This window comes from Rhinolophus sinicus, linkage group LG05 (assembly GCF_036562045.2).
Source record: "Rhinolophus sinicus isolate RSC01 linkage group LG05, ASM3656204v1, whole genome shotgun sequence".
NCBI classification, from domain to species: domain Eukaryota; kingdom Metazoa; phylum Chordata; class Mammalia; order Chiroptera; family Rhinolophidae; genus Rhinolophus; species Rhinolophus sinicus.
This window is the reverse complement of record NC_133755.1, coordinates 182,876,863-182,898,671: the sequence shown is the minus strand read 5'-3', so window position 1 is coordinate 182,898,671 and position 21,809 is coordinate 182,876,863. Positions and strand designations below refer to the sequence as shown.

Below are 21,809 nucleotides of genomic sequence, written 5' to 3'. Positions count from 1 at the left end.
CAAACTTGAGGCTATCACCCAATTTAGCTTGGGTATTATTTCTGTAGGTGAGTGACACCCTCATGACCTTAATTGAACAGTAAGCAACCCCAGCTACCGTATACACTCCCGGGAGAAAGTGTTTGGTCATACTCAAATCCACACATTACCAAAAAATTTAGCCCAATTTCAAAAGTACAAAGAAAGCTATATTTCTGAAGTCAAATAATAACTATAATAATAATGTTCAAAAAGGAGTTGTGGATGGAACTTAACAGGTATTCAGTTTGGGTTTGTGCTACAGTATAATCTTTTATTTGCTGTATTAATTAGACTTTTTACAGGTGACTCAACATTTCTAAAGCACTCATAAAAATTTATAAATTCCTACATTTCTAATGAGCCCAACTTAAATTGTCATTTGATACAGATATAGGATATTTTCAAAAATGTCAAACATAAGAACAAGGAGAAATTACTAACTACATATGAGTTTCCTTCAGATACCCTAATTATCCTTCCAAAGAATAATAAAAATACGCTGTTTTACATCATAAATTACAGTGAGACTGATGATTCACACTCATATATTTAACTGGGTTATAATTAACTGTAATATTATAATCTACACATAAGAGTTACATGGACTATCTCTCCAAAAGCAAGTAACATACTACTGTGTTATCAATGCATGTGACACCGAGATCTGTTGGATAATTTTAATTAGGAAATGCCACGCTACTCACCTTAGGAGAAATAAGCATACATAACATTAACACAGTCTTTCTAACGCCCAACAAACACAGGTGCTGGAGACTCAGGACTGACTTCCCAGACCTGCCACGTCCTGGCCGACCTGTGCACTGCGCCCCAGCCTCTCCCGAGGACGCGGCAGGAGTCAGGCGCCCGGGCAGGGATGGCGAGGCAGCTGCCTGCGGACACACACTGACCTCCACTGACGTGCACTTCGTAGAGGGAGTACTTGGGAGAGGACAGCATCCGCATATCAGGCCGGAACTTCTCTGCCAGTGTCTCGATCACGTCCTGCGTGGTGGCGGTGCTGGAGACCCGGATACACTTCGTTGCGAAGTTTCCCGCTGCTTTATCTTGAAAGTAAAACCTCATCACTCCATGGAACTCCAAGTCCTGAAAGAAAACACAATGATGCATTTTTGGAAAAACAACATTCTAAAAAGATTCACTTTTTATAACAGTAATAAATGAAAAAGGCTATGTACCCCTTTTCAGAATGTTTTATTGCCTTAAACATCTGAGACAGAAACTAAGAAACATGGGATTTGGGACAAACTACATACAATTGCTTTTCCTTCCTTGTCTTGTAAGACAGTGTCCGGAGAGCAGATGTTAATAACAACCACATTTATTGATTCTCCAGCAATTGTCAGGTACACGTGGATATGCATTATTTTATTCCGCCTTTACAACAACCCAGTCAAGTAGGTACTATTATTATTAAACCCTATTTTCAAGATTTGGTCATTAAGATTCACAAAGTTTGACTCTCCTGCTCAAGCAGATATGTGGCAAATTCAGCACTAAAACCCAGAGCCAATGAACTCGACAGCCCGTGTCACCTGTCCCTGAGTTGCCATCCAGGTGAGATTATAATGGGGTGACTCTCACAGCAAAAAGGAAATACTGGCCTCACTCCTGCCATCATGTGAATAATTGAAACTCTTAACTTTGAAGACTATAATTGGAACTTGCCCAAAATCAACAAATGCAATTTAGACTATTCTTAAAACCTTACTTCTAGAGAAAAATACAATGTAACTCCAGTCAAAAGAATCCTACCACAAGGCCCTCTGCCATACAACCTAAGACACGGTGGTTCCTATCCCACAGGCTGGGAACCGCTGAATCGGAGACAACCTGCTTTCTGCCTGCTGGGTGACACTTTATCTGGGGATGTGAGGCATGAGGGCCACAGTTCCTGTGTACCCAGTATTTCCTTGAGCACAGAAAAAAGCACTACTCCCAACGAAACCTCAGGGAACATTGCTAACTCCCAGGTGACTCGCTGCCTCGAGCTGCTCGGCCGCAGTCACCTTCAGTGCTTCTCCTCTCTCAGCCTCCACACTAACACACCAAGTCGCTCCATCATCAAAATAGATCCAGGAGCCACCCAAGATCTCATTAAAACTAGGTCAGGTCACGTCATTCCTTAGCGTTCCTCTTTTCTACAGCTTTCTAGTCTCTCAGACGTCAAATCTGTACCACGGCACCCAAGCCCATCAGTTAAGCTTTTCTCCGTTTCCCCCCATGCACTAGCCTATTCTTCACTGATAATTATGATCTGACAAGTATTTATTTATTCGAAGAAAAGCAAGGAAAATGGGATATTAGGACAGGGTTAATAGCATGAGCTGTATGAAAGTTAAATCAGAAAAAGAGACAAGGCACATTTCTAGTCTCTGAGCTTTCCTGCGCTGACCCACGCTCTGACCACTAAGCAGCGCACCCTCCCATTTCCCACTGGCCCAGAAAAAATACCGAGGTGAGCGTGTGTATTGGAGAAGCACCACTGAATCACAGACTCCGGGTGAAGTAGGGCCCTGGTTATGGGGTGACGTCTGAGGAAGTGTAATGAGTTAGCAAGATGAAAGCTGTATGAGCAGGAGTCCTGCTCTGCTCAAAATCCTATGAACTGCCTCTTTGTCCAGCCTGGGTCAAGTGGCAAAGAAAGTCCAGCTGATACCTTTTTAAATGCTCCCATCTGTCACTCCAGCAATCCTAAAAACTGTAGCTACATTAACAATGAATGTGCAAGATGCTCTTACACTATAAAACTGTACATACGTGTTAGTTCCTTACTCAAACACTCACGCTGTGCCGGGCCTGTGCCCCAGGCCCCCCCCCCCCCCCGTAACCACTCAAGTCCTCCCACTCCAGCTTCCGTCTCTGTCCACTGCGTCCTCTGGGGGCCCCTAAACCAGCAGTCTAGAAAACAAAACGTATTCTAGCAACTGACTTACATAAACCTAAGTTCTTCTATGGGAGTCCTGTTTTTGTCCCCCGACTCTGATGTTCCCCGCTATCTGAATCACGTTTGTATTATCACACCTAACAGTCTCAAATGTTAGCTGGCAAAACCACCCGGCTCCTCTGAAGGCCCACCCTCAGAGTAAGCTCGTTCGACCAAAAGGGCACGTTAACTTCTCGTTCGCAATCATTTTATCAACAGACTCATTTTACATCACCTGTGAGGAGCATAAAACAGCAACGTGTTTCCCCAAAAATAAGACCTAACCGGAAAAGAAGCCGTAGCATGATTTTGCAGGATGCCTGTACTATAAAATAAGCCCTAATGCATTTTCTGGAGCAAAAATTAATATAAGACCCGGTCTTATTTGGGGAAAATATGGGAGGGCTTATTTTATATTACGAGCATCCTGAAAAATCATGCTAGGGCTTCTTTTCAAGTTAGGTCTTATTTTCAGCGGAACATGGTAGATGTAACAATGGGTCCCAAAAAACACGAAAGCACCAGTTTCGCTGAGAATTGTCAACAAATAATTCCAAACTACCAGATGTTAAAGCCACAGACACACGGCCTGTGGCTGCAGGGAACGCCCCTGAGCAAGGACACAAAGGAAAGTCAAGAGCGACCTGACAAAGGCGAGCATGGAAAGGACAGGACAACAGCCTTCACCATCCTCACGAAAACCCTTCCATGTGCGTTACTACCCTTCACTGGTAAGAAGGAAACTGCAAATATAAAACCTTCATTATTGATGTGGTTCGGCTGCTGACCTTCCATGAAAAGTAGAGCTACTTGGGGTGGGGGGAATAAACCCAAGCACAGAGCTGCAGGGGCCCCAGAGAAGTAACATGTCTATGCTATTCCAGCAGGCCTGACTAAAGCAGCCTATAAAAACTACCTATGGTATGACTTCATTTGCACTAAATAAGAGATAATAAATAACTAACTTAGTTTGCCTGGTTGCCTTAACCTCACAGGTATTCCTATACCTGAGCAGAGCTGTCACTAGGATATTTCCTTAATAAATTAATAGATTAGTATTGTTTAGTTATTCAGCTAATCATAAGTTTGGCTGGTTACGTCCACAAAATTTTACCAAATCTGAAAAGACTGATAAAACCAAGCTCCTGAACCTAAAAATTGGGTGTGTAGTAACCAAACTAACAAACAATAATTGTAACTAACATATATTAAAGATACTAAGAGTTCAGCATTTAATCCCCCAAACTAAGAGTTAGGTACTATCATTCCCTCTGTGCAGGCACAAAGAAAACTAAGGTGCAAAGCAGGAAAGCGCACCCGCTGCGATCACAGAGCTTGCTAAGGAGTGAGGCTGTCATGCCGGCCAGCATTCCCTGAGCCCAGAACCAGAACTTTTAAACCACCACGCTCTCTCCAGGGCCTCGTCTTCAACAGTCACTTCATCGTCTGAAGGGAGTTTGATACTAATTTTATTGATTTATTTGTCAGAACAGGTACAAGAGGAGTTCCAGAAGAAACAAACAGATGGATGAATAGAGCAAGAAATGTGAAGTGCAGAGGTCGGGGACTTGCCGGGACGGATCGCCCACCCAGACAGCGCTGGCCTTCAGACACAGGTGTCGCGAGACAAAGACCGGCTGGAATCCAGCCAGGCTCACTCCACGCCAGGAGCAAGCGCCTCATCAGACTCGTTACTGCTGCTCGGGGAGCCTGTCCACTCCTCCCGCAGTGGAGAAGCCTGGGGGTTTGCAGCAGGACAGAGCAAGCTGGCATTTCAACAGCTGTACCTCTGAGCGAGTTATGTAACATCTATTGAGCGCCCATTTCCTCAAACAAGCTTGTTTTGAGGAGTAAAACTGTATAACTCCATGTGAGCCATCACCGGGCACAGCAAGCGCTCCACTACCTGAGACGGTCTTCCCTTCCGTCTCTCCTACTAGACCACAGCTTGTCTGGGACGAGGAAACTGCTTGTATTCACTACAGTAGGCCCTCCCTCCCTCAGTCTCTAATAGGATGCTTCACACATAGAAAGAAAAGCATTCCAGTAACAACATTCAACTCTTCCAGGTGTGGTTATCTGTTCTCAACTGGTAAGAACTCTGGAAAACAAAGCTTTACATTTCTAAGAAACAGCCATGAAGTCTCAGTAACAGGGCTAATATTCTAATAATGACGAAGCCAATGGAGTTATAATTTTACAAAGACAAATGTTTCCTTAGAAAAACAAACAGAAACAAAAACAAAAGACCTCCCTTCCTTCGTGTTGGTTATACAAATCACCCAAGAGAAAAGAACATCTAAAATAAAAAACTCTAAGTGAAGTGCCAATTGCTAGCAGCGCATTTTCAGAAAGAAGTGGGTCTGGAGCAGGTCGGACAGTCCCTTTAATGGGTCCAGTCAGTGCTACATGCTAATCTCAGGACCTTAATTCAAAGGGAAGGAAAGGCAACACAGCAATCACCTGTTTCCTTTCCTTAATGGTTGTTTTCCTGAGAGGAAAATAAGTTTCTTTTCCCCTGAAGGTATATATTTACCTTTGCATAAACTTTTCCCTGAGAAATATAATCACTAATGAAAATTACAACAGAAATGGAACACTATTTGGGGTTGGCTGACAACTCTGAAAAAAAAGTTTAATTTTTATCATAAAGAATACAACAGACCAAAACACCCCATAGAAGGTGGAAGGCTACATGAAATACTAGAGCCAACGAGCGGAGCGAAGACCTAAAGATGGCATTTTCTTTAAAATATTTTACCAATATCTCACTAATGACACTGACAATCAATTGGCCTTCTCATCCACCGGAGTAGATCCTCGCCAGGGCAACCCCAACCTCCTTTAGCTCATTACAACTATCTGTTCTGCAGCTTAAACAGGCCAGCCATGGCCCGCTCACGTTTCTTCTCACTGTACTCAGCATTTATTTCAAAGCCATTTCCTAGTCTGCAGCAAAACAACACTAACTTCAAACAGGTAATCACCAAGCCAACTTCCCACGGAGGAAACTGCGGTTGACAGGACAGACCACTTCAAAACTCGCTTCCTCTCCCCCATTCCTAATGCTGGTGCCTCCAAAATAGGTACAAAATCGTAAGGAAAGTACAGCTGTGCCTTCAAAAACACACGTTACTAGCACATAAAACGACCAATTAGACAACAGCCATTTGACTCATTTTGTTAAAAACAGTACATTTAAGTGCTAGTAGTCTTGGTAGAGGATAGAAGAAATCCTTGAATATAGGTTTTTGGAGTCTTGTATACACAGTATTTTTTAAACGCTAGTACTTCAAGAATAATCTTTAAAATCATAGGCATTTCATTACCTAAAACTTTTACAACACAAACAATACTTTTGAAAGCTTAAAGAAATACTGTCAAGTATCTGCAGCCGGCCACAGCTCGCTCACTCATCCCTTGGCATCCGCTCCCAAGGACCTTTCCCCACCTTTCCTCCCACTCTCTATTCCGACGGATTGGGAGCTCCTATAAACCTCGTTTCTTTTGTCTTTCCTTTTTAAATTAATTTATTTTTTAATTACAGTTGGCATATAATATTATAATAGTTTCAGATGTATAACAAGTGATTCAACATTTATATAAATTGTTTTCTAACAGCACCAGCTACCTTATAAACATCTGATTTCTCAAACTATAAAAGAATTTTCTGTACAAAATTAAATAAATGAATTTGCTTTATAAAGAACTACTTTTTCAGATGATTAGTGTGCAGATGAAGAGTTTCATCTCTTTAGCTTGGGCTTGAATTCAAATCCCAGCTCTCCCATGACTGAGCTTAACTTGGCTGAGTCTGTTTCAACACAAGCGAACAAGGACAGTACGGCCCCCGCAGGCTGCGTCCCTCTGCGGGGGCTGCTCTGACCCACATCTAGGAAAGGGTTTACACCTGCACATGTGTATTTGCTCTTTGTAATAAAATGATTCCATTCAGTACTTTTACCTGAGAGTAAAGGCATGCTCTCTAACATCACACGCACACCTGTTCAATGTGGGCCAGCGACAGCACTTCTAACACCTCGACGCGGGCTCACAGAGGCTAAGGAAGCCCAAGGTCATTGGAGATGGGAAATAAGTCATCAGGGGAAGAGCAAGAGTTTTCTGGACTAACAAACATACAAAACACACAGACACACACACAAGCAGATCTCCCTTTTTATGAACAAAAATCCGTCCAGTACCCAAACATCTAAACATTATAAATAAAACAGAAAAATTCTCTGCAGAAAACAGTCTGCTGTGAAAACCGACGAGCCAGCATTTTTAAACGCTTCAGTTATAACTGCCAACATTATCTACTTAACAACTGTCTGCTCTCAGCCGCTCAACATTTGTTAACAAGGCAAGTTAAACCTGAGCTTTGCACTAGACTCCAATGGAGTGCGACATCTGCCCCACCCCCGTCAGCACCATGGGGGGGTCAGAAAGCAACGTCCTCCCCCCAGCCCTCTTCCAGGGTTTGAATCTTCATATCTGCGTGACCATCACACATACGTATATTAGGGATTTGAAAGATGATCAATTAAATAATACATTAAACCTGCCCGACGAGCAATTATCACATTCGTGATTAAAGAATATGTCTGTATTCTAATCTTTAAATACTACATTTGTACAGATGTACAGCTTTAGAAAACAACCCTAAAAAGCCACCTGTCTAGCCCAGAGATCATAACTGATTTTGCCACAGATCCTCTGAAGTCTGGTGAAGCCTCTAAGTCTGTTCTCAGAATAAAAATTCTAAGTGCATAAAACAAAATACAAAGCATTACATAGGGGACAATTACATTAAAGTACAATTATGAAAATATTTATTAAAATATGATATAGTAATGTCATGCAGGGACTCATGCGGGGTCTCTAGTCCCGCTCCCCACACAAGAACGCAGGACATGGTGAGGCCAAAAAGGAACACCCACGGAGCCATAGGTAGGGGAGTCATACCACTATAGTCTCACTGGTGGCTGGGCTGGAGACACAGGAAGCAGGAGCCACACGATCCGCAACCCGCCGTCCACTTCTCTGCCAACCAACCTCACTTGCTAACCGCCATCCACACTTGCTAGCTCAGCCACCATCTTCTTGCTAGCCCCCATTAGCTGCTAGTGTAGCCACAGCAGTTATATTAGTGGCCAGTGGCTCACTGGTTACAGCTGACGGCCAACTAGCCACAGCTGATGGCCATCCAATCCCAGTTGGTGGCCATTTACTACCCAAGTGAGCACCTTTCCACGTGAGGCCGAGCGCCTGGAAACTGCTCTCCTGGCTCTGTCCCCACAAGTAATAAATGTGCTTTTTATCAACATGAAATAAGATCTAGAGTGGGTTCCTCCAACTCTAACGCTGAAGTAGATATGAGTATAAACTTGTACGTGATGAAAATGCTAAATTTCAGTTAGAGGTTAAGAAAAATGTGTTTTCTGAAAATAGAGATGTAATTTATTTTCTCATCCATGTTCAAAGACCCCATGAAATCTATTCACAGACCTCAAGTCGTGCACCCCTGTACCCCCTGCAGTGCTGGGGACCCTCTCTAGCCAAGCAATACGTCCATCTTCTCGGACAGCTCGATAGCTAGACAGCACTGCCGTGTACCAAAGCAAAATTCATCTTATGCAGCTTTACCAATTGGGCTTAATTTTAGCATTAGTATCATTTAGACCTACGTTCAAATCATGGCTTATGAATGATCATTTTTTCCCATTTACTAATGAAATAGAATAGAGCAGACTAGATTTCTACACGGTACAATGCACCTGGGTAAGGAAACAGAACAAGTACGGGCTCATAAAATTCTAATTCCAGTTATTTCTGTGTATGCCCTGAGCTACCAGGTAAAATGTGGTTCTTTTCTCACTATGGGCCTCAGTTAAACCGGTTTCAATCAAGAAAAGTTTCCCGACCTCAGCACTACGACACTAACTCTTTATTGTGGGAGCCGTGCTGTGCATTGTGGGATGCCTAGAACGTCCCTGGCCTGTGTACGCTAGGTGCCAGTAGCACCCACCCAACTGTGACAACTAAAAATGTCTCCAGAAATCTGCATATATGCCCCAGAGGACAAAACTGTCCCGGGGAGAGCCATGGATTTAGAACCAGTCTGGTACCTCTTCAGAATAACACTAACTCTATCTAGTTCCTTCAACTGTTCTTTCTGTGGCGTAATTCCAACTCCATTTACTATTTTGTTCTCTTCTCTCTTGAACAGTCACGTTCTATCCTCCTAGCCTGAAACAGCTTTCAGAACTAATCACAAAACTCCAGATATGTCTGATGAGCTGCAAGTACACTCTAATTCTAATACTGTACCTGCAATTAGTGCGATTTACGATTACATTAGCTTTTTGGTGACCACCAATATTGATTCAAATTAGGTTCTAGTAAAATTAAAATTCTTGAGTCATTTGCATGTTAGTCTACCAAAAAACACTTCTCCAGCTTGGTACTAACAGGTTAAACAGCCTTTGAGTACAACTTATCAACTGGTTCCTAATTCATGTAACTACTGAGATCTAGCCCTTAAACAAGAATATTATGAAAGACGTTGCGGAATTCCTTGGTAAAGTCCAGATACATTATGGCTAATCCATTTCCTTGATCTATAAACCTGGTAACGCTACTCTCTCTGTCACACACACGCACACACACAAAATGACATTACTATTATCTACTGAGAGACACTGGTTCCTATAAATGGGATTACATAGCTTCGCAACCCCCTTTTCAGTCTTACCACAATCTCAGAGAACATTTCTAGGAAAAGCCTTAAGTTCATCATTTAACAGTGTCAGTATAAATAGGTTATACACCGCTTTTAAAACTTTTACTGTGTAATAACTTTATGGAAATCCATTTAAAAAAATTATATATTAAAACATACAAAAATATAAATATATTTCAACATAAAGAAATTAAACAAATGTTAATAAATGTGACTACATAAAAATAAACTTATATTTGGCCAAAAAAAGCACACAATAATCAAAGTCCAAAGACAAGCGACACACTGAAGAAAAACACATTTCCAACTTATATGATAGAAAGAAACATAATCTCTCTAATATATACAGAGTTCCTAAATTTGAGAAGAAAAAGACGAATAACTCATTGAAAAATGGGAGTAAAATCTCAACAAGCAGTTCACAGCGATGATTATGACTCAAATATTTAAAAGGATGGACAACCTCACTAATGACTTCAAAAGAAGATAATAAGATGCTGCTTCTCAACAGTCAAATTGGTAAAAATCTGAAAGTCTGACAACATACTGTATTTGTGGGGCTGGCAAAAAAAAAAAAAAAAAAAAAAAAAAAAAGGCATGTAACCAAGGAGCTGAATTTGGCAATATTTGGCAAAAATTACATATATACATACATTCTGACAGGCAATCCTACTTTTGTGACTCTATCCCAAAGATACATACACTAGCACAAATCTGAAATGCCTAATGCAAAAAGTTGTTCACTGCAGCACTGTTTATAAAAGCAAGGGTTTGGAGACGATCCAGCAAGGGGTGCTGCTTGGATGAACTCCGGACATGCATCTACTATAATAAATGATGCCATGAAAGGGAATGAGGAAGCTCTTACTGCTGTGATAAGGCACGGTGCCCAAGACACAGAGCTCAGTGAGACAGGCAGGGAGCACAGCAGACTACACAGCAAGCATCTTTAATACGAAGGGGCAGGAGACAAACATACACGTACTTGATCATATCTGCAAAAAGAAACCTTCCATGAGTGAATAAACCAAAATGTATTCAAGACAGAAGCAAAGCCTTTCCAAGTATACTTTATTACCTAGTTCAACTTTGGAACCATGTAGTAATTATTTTAAATAATAAAAATTAAATTATAACCAAAAAAAAAAAAAAATCACTAAAAATTTTAAGCCAACTGAAATTAATGTCTAACTACATATCAAGTTGGTCACATTACCATACAGAAAAAAATTTTTTTTCACTATTTCTTTTTTTTCCATTTTCAATTAGTTGACATACAATATTGGTTTCAGTGTATAACATAGCGACTCAACATTTAAATACCCTGTGAAACGATCACCACATTAAGACTAGTAACCGTCTGTTGCTATGCCAGTTATTACAATATTATTGACTATATTCCCTATGTTGTACTTTACGTCCCTGCGACTTACTTATTTTATAACTGGAAGTTTGTACCTCTTAGTCCCCTTTACCTACTTCATCCATCTCCCCCTTGCCCCCGGCAACCATTAGTTTGTTCTCTGTACCTATGAGCTTGTTTCTGTATTGTTTTTATTTTACTTTTAGATTCCACATAGACGTGAAATCATTTGTATTTGTTTTTCTCTGACTTATTTCACTGAGCACAATACCCTCTAGGTCCATCCATGTTGTCACAAACGGCAAGATTTCATTTTTTTATTGCTGCGTAATAGTCCATTGAATATGAAAAAAACATTTTTTTCCAAGTGATTTTAGAAAACAGTGCTTGAACTTCACATTACTAAAAGATATTGTTCTAAGGAGAGAAGGAATTCGTTTTCTTCAGTCTCTTTGTTAGTAGAAACATTGGTATTATCAGTTGTGATACCGTAACTATTGTATGAAAGATGAAGCAAACAGGAGCTGCTGATACAATTACAGAACAAGGCTTTCGATGTAAGATTTTTTTTTTTTAAATCAAAGAAATTAAGTCAAAACCCTGTAAGGCTAAAACTGAACTGGAAATAGTAAAAACTCATGGATTTTTTCTTTCCCCACACACAAGAAAGTATCTCCTGTTCCACTGCAAAGGCCTTGAAGCTACAGACAAGTCATGAAAGTTAAGTGTTTCTAGCACCTACTGCATGGTCTCTGCACACTGTTCTCCAATAAAAGGAGCCAGGGTTCCTTGGAGAAATGGCTTCATCTAGATATAGGTCAAAACACGGACAACATGAGTTTGGAACATCCTGTCAAGCCAGAAAACAAGGCAGTTCTCAGGAACTACTGGCTCATTGAAAAGGACCCTCTAGCTGACCAAGAAGCGCATGTGGCCGAAGCGGGGACAATCTGAACACAAGCAGAACAATGCCTGCCACTGCCTGAAACACGGAACATCACGAACTCCTCATGTTCACCATGAGAAAGAAAAATGAGAAAGCCAGAATCAAAATCACTGTTACCACTGCAGGTAACTAAGGCACCAACTCCTTAATCTGAAAATAGGCAATTGAAGTAAAATAATTCAGACTTCATTCTGCTTTCCTACAGCTGAAAAAAAAAAATTTGATTCTGGTTTTTAAAGAATTCCAGCCAATGAATGTGAAAAACAACAGAATTAAAAGATAACCATTTAATATCCCATGCTTGACGTAAGCAGACAGCAATGATAAAGCCCGTCAGTGAAGGCTGACAGGGACCCTTCTGAGAGGGTCAGGCTGTCACAATGCCGCCTCCCACCGTGCTCCCAATGCCACAGCACAGGACACACACAGCACCACTGAGGAAGCATTCTGGCCGCTGCAGAAACTAGGCAAACGCTGTGACCACCACCCCTGGGGAGAGGCAAGGCCTGAACACCAACACGAACAGGAAAACTAAGCCAGTTTTTCCAGCAAGTCTGTGACATGACATAAAGGAGAGAGGAGTCGGGATGCTCCAGATTGAAAGAGACATAAATAATCATATCCTGACTGAAATAATTAACTGTACAAGCACATTTTTGAGAGAGACCAGAAAATCTGAATAAGGGCTACATATAAGGTAACACGGATTCTGGTTAATTTGTTGATAGGATTACTGTGTTATGGTTAGATTTTTTTTTTTTTTTGAGACTCACACTGAGGTAGAGGAGAAATAACATGTTAGTTTTTAGGATTTGCTTTCAAATAGGTTAGCTAAAAACAACAAATAATGAATTAAGAATGACAACATTTTGAAAATTGTAATGTCTTGGGGATGGATACAGTGAGTTTCATCTATGTTAGAAAATTTTCTTATTAAAAACATTTAAAATGAAAATAAGTTATAATTACATATTAAATATTAGTACATGTAAAATAAACCTATTTTCATAAAAAAACAGATGCTCTGGAAAATATTCAAAGAATTTGATTCAGTAAAAAGCTAATAAATTAGCATCACATGCCAGACATGTCTCCTTTACACTGAGCAAGCAGCCGGCGTGGCTGGGCAGTGAGCAGGGAGCAGCCAGGATTCATGGAAACCCCAGGACTTGCGCTTACCACTCCCGTGGCTCCAGGCAACACAGTGCAATGCTCTGTTTCCTGTCTATAAAATGAAGAGCCTACTATTTATTTCACAGGGTTTGTGGTTACTACGTTATTTGTGGTATGTAAAAGTACCTGCCACAAATAAGGCATTTGATGATAAATATTACTTCCTGTCTGCAAATTCTCAAGAGCTTACACTTACACAACAGCTAGTTTGAAAGGTACATAATCCTCTCGCTAGCAAAACGAAATACAAAATCTAAAAAACAACTGAGCATATTATTAAAAGTTTATGTGAAAATGCAAAATATTAAGCTTTGTAGAAAATGATACTTCAGAACATTTATAATTCTATTTTTGAAATACAACAAATGTCTAAAAGTTCAAAATATTTCCAATGATCTGACTGTAGGCAAATCAAGATACATAAAATTTTGAAATGCCTTCTTGTTCAAAGAAAATAACCATGTTCCTGAACTCAGCCCCAATATTATAATACGTAGCCAAAAAAAAAGAGAAAACTCGCTTTTATAATATAACCTGCTTCTTAAATCTGCCCTGAGATTCTTCTTTAAGTATGTGAAATATTAAAAAGTTTCTAAATTTGAACAAGGGTAATGCACTATACAAATTATATACACAACTTGGTAGACTATCATTTACAATAACTTTCACATCAAAGTATATACTCAAACTATGGCAAAGAAGCTTCCCACAATTAAAATGCTTCCATTTATAATTTTCGAGCATACTGAAAACTGAATTCACAGTACTCAACATATTTCAATTAAAAAAAACTTCAAGGAACTTAGCTAAATTAAAAATATCTTCAAATCTCTATAGCAGTTCTGCATTGGCAAACAAATACATTTTAAAACAGGTAGATTTTTCAGTCCTCCTGTATCTTAGGGCTTTTCATATCTTATACAAGACACTTGAGAGGGGGCTGGGACAGAGGTAGAAAGAACCAATTAGAAACAAAATAATTTTTGGATGGAGGGCACCGTAGCAGTGACATGGAAATTCCTGCCTTATCGCGGGGATTTCACAAACTAAACAAACACTGTGTTGGTGCCAGGCATTCCCTCCCTGGGTATCACGAGTGATCCTGAACTGCCCGCTTTGTGCCACCCGGTACCTCCTGACTACACTTCCTGTTTCACATGCTGCATTACCAAATGACCACAGCAGATTAGAATGTCATTTGGTACCAACAAGTGAAAAACAAAAAGGTAAGCTGCCTAAATCAGGAGAGGGGCTTTGTACAAGACTCATGTTTTTTAGGAGGATGTTTAACTGCGCTAATTTAAAAAAGGGAATATAGAACATCTATGCAGGGGGCACAGCAATCCTGATGAAATGGCTCACTGTCCAACTGGTAAGTTTTCTTAATATAATTGCAAAAAAGAATTATCATGAAAAGAAGCAATGACTGAAGTAGTCATCTCGTGTTTCTACTGAAACATTCTGATCACTAGAATAACACTTTCAACCCCCCCATTTGAGAATCTCCCACACTGTTAAATACCCAAACTAACACATACATATACAGACTAAAAAAGCACATTCTGGAACAAATTCTTCAGATAATTAATGGACTACATCACAGGGATGAAGTCAAAGACAAGGAAACAGAAACACAAGTATTCAGTTCCATGAAATGAAAACCTCAAAGTCCCGGATTCAGTTTTTATATAAAAAAGTATGATTCATAAAATCTCACTTAAGTAGACTTTGAAGTGATGTTACATTTCTAGATATAATTGCACACGAAATAAAAACAGCCACAAACAAGATGTTTTTTCAATTTAAGGTATGGAATGCAGAGCCAATCTAAACGTAGGATACTAACGCTGATGTTGTTGGAACCTCCCCTGCCCACAAATAACACCAACCAATACAAGGTTCAGCAGATAGTTGTAAATTTCTGTCCTGAGAGGAACAAGGACGGTCTCCTGCCACAGCCACAGCAAACAAAACAAGAGGAAGAAAGGAAAACGAAACACCAATGGTGAAGATGACAAGGACATAACAGCAAGGGTAGCTACAGTAACACAGCAGGTATCTGTCCTAAAAAGCATTCCGTGTTACAGAAGGAAAGTGCCTGCTTTGAGCCAAACACTGTGCCAAGTACTTTTTACGCATGATCCACCTTCTTCAATTCTAAGGACACTGTGTGGGAGGCACTACGATTTTCCTGCCTTACAGATGAGGAACTGGGCCTTAGGGAGATCAAGTCATTGCCAGGGCCACACAGCGGTGGGCAGAATTCTTACTCAGACAATGCTGAGACGAGAGGCCATACATACTATGAGCCACTAATCGACACCGCCTCTTACCCTGGTGTGTAAAAATAAGGGTGTAACACTCCCAGTTGAGGCAAAATGGTAGACGAAAAATCAGAAACGGTTCTACTACAGATAATACAAAATAAACATTCTCTTAAATACACTGCTGAGTTTATGTAAAAAAAAAAAAAAAAAAAAGAAAGAAATCCAAGAGGGAAGGCCAGAAAAACAAATGTACTCCTCAGTAACTGACACTTACACTAGGGGAACTAGGGGTGGTACTACCATATTACAAAGCAGTTGGACTAAATTATCTAAATGTAAAAAGTGAAACTGTAAAGCTTTCAAAATAAAACATGGGATATATTCATCAAATAAGAGAAAATAGTATAAAACTTTAAGGAAAAGATTGATGAACCCAAATACATTTCCAAAGTTTTAAAATTAATGTGACAACAGACACTGTAAAAAGTGAAAAACCATAAATAAAAACGTATTTGCAAAATATATAATGCACAAAAGATTAGTATTCAGAATTTATAAATAGTTCCTACAAATAAACTAGAAAAAGACAATGATTTTTGTTTCCAAATAAAATCATTGGGAAAAAAGATGGATAAAACATATAAATAGGCAATTCAAAGAGAAAAATAAGAATGACCATAAATGTAAGAAAACATGTTCACTCACTGAAATCAGGGTAATATAAATAATTATTATTCCATATATTCCAGCTTATAAAAATCTGAATATATTGAAGACGTGGGAAATTCTGAAGTTTGGAATGTAAGTTGGCATAACCATCTCAAAGAGCAACTTGGCACAACCTGGTAAATTAGAACCTATGCATGGCCTAGTCCAAGAAATTACACTTCTAGGTATCCATCCTAAAATGTTTTATTAGTACAGAAGGAAACATGGACGAGGGTGTTCATTAAATCCACCTCTGTAACAGTGGGAAAATAGAAACAATCTGGTCATCCCTAGACCGTAGAACTAAATGAACTGCGTGCGGTTCATTTGGACAAAGCAATACTACAAAACAGTTAAAATAAATCAACCATTGTCTACCAACTTCAAGTGAGTTATTTCTGGAGGGGCAGAGAGGGAGAAGGGAAGGAAGCAGAAGGGCCCTTTGGTTAAGTTCATAACAATGAATTCCTTCAACTTTCTGGGCCTCATTCATCTGAAGGCAACGTAGAGAACAGTAATACACTCCTTGCTGATTTGGGAACTAAGTGAAATGACAGACTGGTTGTAGCAGAGAGGTGACCGTGACAGCTAGCTCCTAAGAAACTCCAGCCAGGAAGGGCGGTTTCCCAGACGCTCCACCCACAGACAAAGAGCCCTCCAAGGTCACAGGCTGTGGCAGAACCCAGTCCACCGGACACTGGTCAGAGTTCTTTAGGACAAAGGTTCCCCACATCTTTCCAGTAATAATTCTCAAGACACGGAAAGGAAGGAAAGGGAGAGAATTGTCCACCAGGGAGCCAAAAACAAAACCCAACAGCACAAGTCAGAGGTCCAAAGCTGGGACACAATCATAAAACTCGCTTAATAGTAAAGCTTTTGAATCGTATTAAAAATGGAAACATTCAGTAGTAAGGGAGTAACAGTCTACGTTTTTAAAAAGGAAAAATGTAACTTAGTAAGCCTAGGGGATAGAACACTTTATTTCCAGTTAAATCACCACCACCCTCCTCCCCTCCATTCCCTCCTCTCCCCAATTCTTTCTAGGCAATGGGGAAAACTCATGAACAAAACAGTATGTTCCCATGGGCGTTCTAATCTAGCAGGAAGAGACACCCAGCAATGACAAATGGTGAGAGGGACCAAACCTCACTGAGGGATGATTGGGAGGGAACATTAACAAGGAGCCTTCCAAGCAGGGACAAGTGCGAAGACCCTCAGGCAGAACCCGGCTGGCATGTCTGAGAAACAGCAAGGGTCCTGCTACTTGAGCAGGAGGACAGGGGACATGGCATCAGACTTCCTGGGAAAAGAGCTTCGCACTGCGCTTTGTAGACCAAAGCATACTTAGAGTAAAACAAAAGCCACATGCGAGTTTGAGCAGAAAAAATTACATTATTTACCTTAAGATTTAGCAGCGTTATCTCGATGTGGTAAACAGACTATAAGGGGCAAAGGTAGATGGGGGGGGGGGGGAGATTGGATAAGAGGTCACTGAACAGCCCAGGTGCGAGAGCTTGGACTAGGCCAGTAGCAAGAGTGGAGACGCTGAAAAGTAGGTTAGATCATGAACACATTTTGATGGTAGAGCTCCCAGAAGTTGCTGACAGGTCAGATATGATGAGGTCTGAGAAAAAGGAACTGCCAGGTGTTTACTAAGACACGGAAGACTGCAGAAGCCGTCTTCAGTTTTGGACGTGTTATACTCAAGGCAATGACCAAGCCAAGAGATATAAATGTGGGACACACTAGTACTTACAACCATGAGAAAGAACGGTTTCGCCTTAGGGAGTCAGTGTGGAGAAGAGAGGAGGTGTCCGCAGGTCAAACCCTGGGGTCTCCTCCACTCAGCAGAGAGCAGGCGGGTCCTGGAGGCCAGTGGAGGGTGCGCTGGGGCTGCTGTGTCGACTAAGGCGCTTCAGAAATGACGGCTGGATTTGGCAGCAGGAAGGCCATTGGTGACTTGGGTAAGAGGGGTTTTGGTGAAGTCAAGGGTTAGGCCCCTTAGGGCAAAAGCAATGAAAAGGCTCTAAAATTTAACTTTCGTCTGTAAAATTAAACAAACTGCTAGCAGAATATAGCTGTACGTCACCGCCTTTTTTTTCTTCTTTTATAGGTGACATGTTCCAAATAACCAAACTGACAAAATAATCATACAATCACTGACTGTCTTAACAAGGCACAATCAGCTGGCAGACTATGCCGAACAGTATGTGGTTTATACTACTTCAGTTATGACTCTTATAATGAGCAATTCCCCTGAAAATGCCATATACTAGGCTTCCAATAATCTACCTTTCCCCCAAATCACATAGAAGATTCAATAAAATATACCAGAAAGCAAAACCCCTTGCTTTTTAAATGCTAAGCATCCTTTTTTAACCTATTTTTTTTACTGTGATATTTGTAGAAATAACACCTACCACTACAACAAATATCAAATAAATTAGAAGGGAGTTTTAGTCAGGCAACCTTAACTGTTTACAACTATCAATAGGCTCATTTCTACAAAGCTCGTGGCGTATTTTTGAACTTATAACAGTTCATTCTCTAGTTTTTTGGAAAGGATTTTGTTTAATAAGTTCATTTATTGCTATATTTATATTTCATTTTGAGAATCTTCAATGAAGAAATAAAATAATTGAAATAAAATTAACTTAGTGTTTATATATTCACATTGAAAAGTAGGGATTTAAAGGTCTTTTACTTTTCAAGTACCTTCAAAATAAAGAAACAAATGAACCAATAAAATATATCCATTTATGGCAAGGTACCAAAAAATTAGAAGATCGAAATAACTAGGAAAAAATACTTGTAAACACAGGATAAAACATCAATGTTTTATAAAAAGCATTTTCACAAATCGATAAGATTAAAACAAATATCCCAACAGAAAAACAGACACTTCACGTAAAAAGGAAGTATAATTGTCAGTAAATACATGAAAGACGCTCAATCTGAACAATGAACAAGGAAATGTGAATTTTGAAACCAGTAACTTTTTACCTGTCAGATTGAAAAAAATGTAATTTGCAATACCCAGTGTTAAGGTGAGGGTGACACTCATAAAAGTGGGGGTATATACTGCAATACCCTTTTAAAATAATACTTGGTGGTCTAGCAAGGATTTTCAATGTGTATAACCTTTTGACTCAAATTCCACTTCTTGAAATCTATTATGGAAATACATAAGTACACAAAGACAGGTCTGCAAAATGTTCAGAAACATTATTCAAACAGTGTATTCTAGAAATAGTCAAAGTGCTTGTGAATAACAGTTAAGAAAATGACTAGTACATGGAATATTACATAGCGATTATAAATAATATAGAATTTTATATCTTATTAAAAGTTTTGGTACAGATATACACACACGGAAAAATTTCCTGAAAAGCATGTGCAAAATGTATCATACGATCCCATGTCTTAAAAAAATAAAATTCAAATATACACACATGCTCATTTCTAAGGGTACAGAATAAAATTAAGAAAAATACTTTCTAAAAATTCTTAACCTCTGGATAGCTGAAATGGGGAAAGAGAGATCTTCAAATTTACTTTATGAACTCCATTTGAAAAACGAATTTTTAATCTACATAAATCTTAGTCAAGTACAGGTTTCTCTATATCACCTGTTATAAAACTTATCTGGAGTAAGTTACTGCTCATGTAAAACAGTTCACTTTATTCTTCAATAGAGTATCCATTATCCCAAGCAGGGTTTTCTCCTTAAGTTAGTCCGATACTGAAATGCTAACACAAAAGGCTCTAATTGGACCAGGTGATCCAATAGTACCAGGTGAAAAGTGGTGGCATATTTCCAGAAGGAATCTGTACTCCTTACGATGTGCTATCAAGCCATTAATATCTGTAATGAGCTATACATATTTAATAAACTTTTGCTATAAAAAGTTCCTCAACTTCTGAAGAAATGTACACAAACCCAGCAGGGTAGGGCCAGACTTTTGAGGCCTTACACAAAAGACTTCAAATGTACCTTGCTGAGTTCGTATGTAATAGCCCTGTCCTCACTGACCAACACTCACTTGCTTCTCAATACACCCTGCGTCAGTTATCTGCTGTGAGCATCACGCCCTCCTGCGGAGGACTCGGTATGAAGAGGAGGCGCACAGCCTGGGCCCGGTACAGCTCCAGCTTCGTGGAGAGCCCAAGTACTAGACAACGTCCTGGGTACCAAGGCCTTGTTCTTCAATCTTGGGAATTACGTGGTTCTCTGACACTTAGGCACCAGTTCCCAGAAAACATCATCATGCCCTTGACTTTTTTTTTATTTAAGTTTATTGGGGTGACAATTGTTAGTAAAGGTACATAGATTTCAGGTGTGCAATTCTGTAATACTTTATCTATATCTCACATTGTGTGTTCACCACCACCCAGAGTCAGTTACCCTTCCATCACCATATATTAGACCCCGTTTACCCTCTAGAGCCCAGCTCCCCCGTTTACCCTCTCGTAACCCGTCAACTATTGTCTATGTCTATGAGTTTTTGTTCCTTTGTCTTGTTCTTTTGTTGTTTTCAGTTTTATATATACCACATATCAGTGAAATCATACGGTTCTCTACTTTTTCTGTCTGACTTATTTCGCTCAGCATTATAATCTCAAGATCCATCCATGTTGTCACAAATGGTCCTATTTCATCTTTTCTTACAGCCATCATGCCCTCTTTATGCAGATTTCCCCCATGGAAACTCTACCTTCCCAAATTGCAGGGAGGAGAGGTCAGGAATTGCTAAAACAACATTTTGGCAGTCTGAAGCCTTAGAGGTGGGAAAGTTCTGGAAAAATTAACAGCACATTTGAGTACAGAATGGAGTGGAAGCAAAGAGATCAGTCAAGTTCACGATGAGGTGTGATACTGTCACACAGACTAATCTGAGAGACAATGCTGCTGCTCTAAACAAATGTCAACGCTAAGCCAGCGAAGCAGGTGCATTGAATTCCTACGGACCCCGGATTCAGTTTATTTTCCTCTCCTCTCCTATGCAACTACGGTGTTTCCCCGAAAATAAGACCTCGCCAGACCATCAGCTCTAATGCATCTTTTGGAACAAAAATTAATATACGACCCAGTGTTATATTAAAATAAGACCGAGTATTATATTACATTACATTATATTATACCCAGTCTTATATTAAAATATGACAGAGTATTACATTATTATAGTATATTACACCCGGTCTTATATTAAAATAAGACCGGATCTTATATTAATTGTTGCTCCAAAAGACGCATTAGCGCTGATGGTACAGCGAGGTCTTATTTTCAGGAAACACAGTACTCATTATTCCATTTCCCAAATTCTTCCCCTCCAAGATTGGCCACCAAAATCAAACATGTATTTTGCTTTGCTTGTTTTTCAGGCCTGTACTTATAGACCATGGTAGGTGACTAAGAGTACGTGTGTGTGTGGAAACATTAGTGGAGGTGGCCAAAGATGACCAAGGTAGACTGAAACCCAGCAAAAGCCAGCATTTCCCGAGGCTGTTTATCAACTGAGTGCCAGCCTAAAGCAGAAAGACAGCACTAGGCCCTGCGGCAGGCAAATCATCAGTCACCTCCATTACCTGGTCTACAACACATACAGTGCAGACTCTGTGACGACAGTAGTAACAAACGCATCACC

General features: G+C 39.9%; 1 protein-coding gene across 24 annotated transcripts in view; it reads right to left on the bottom strand.

Annotated features, from left to right (window-relative positions):
- The window catches only part of AFDN (afadin, adherens junction formation factor), a 131,137-nt gene that overhangs the window by 95,082 nt on the left and 14,246 nt on the right, over positions 1 to 21,809 (bottom strand). For all 24 annotated transcript variants that reach the window (XM_074333846.1, XM_074333836.1, XM_074333835.1 and 21 more), the window contains exon 2: positions 930 to 1,125. In XM_074333846.1, coding sequence (XP_074189947.1) covers positions 930 to 1,125 — 196 coding nt within the window. The remainder of the gene's footprint in view (positions 1 to 929; positions 1,126 to 21,809) is intronic.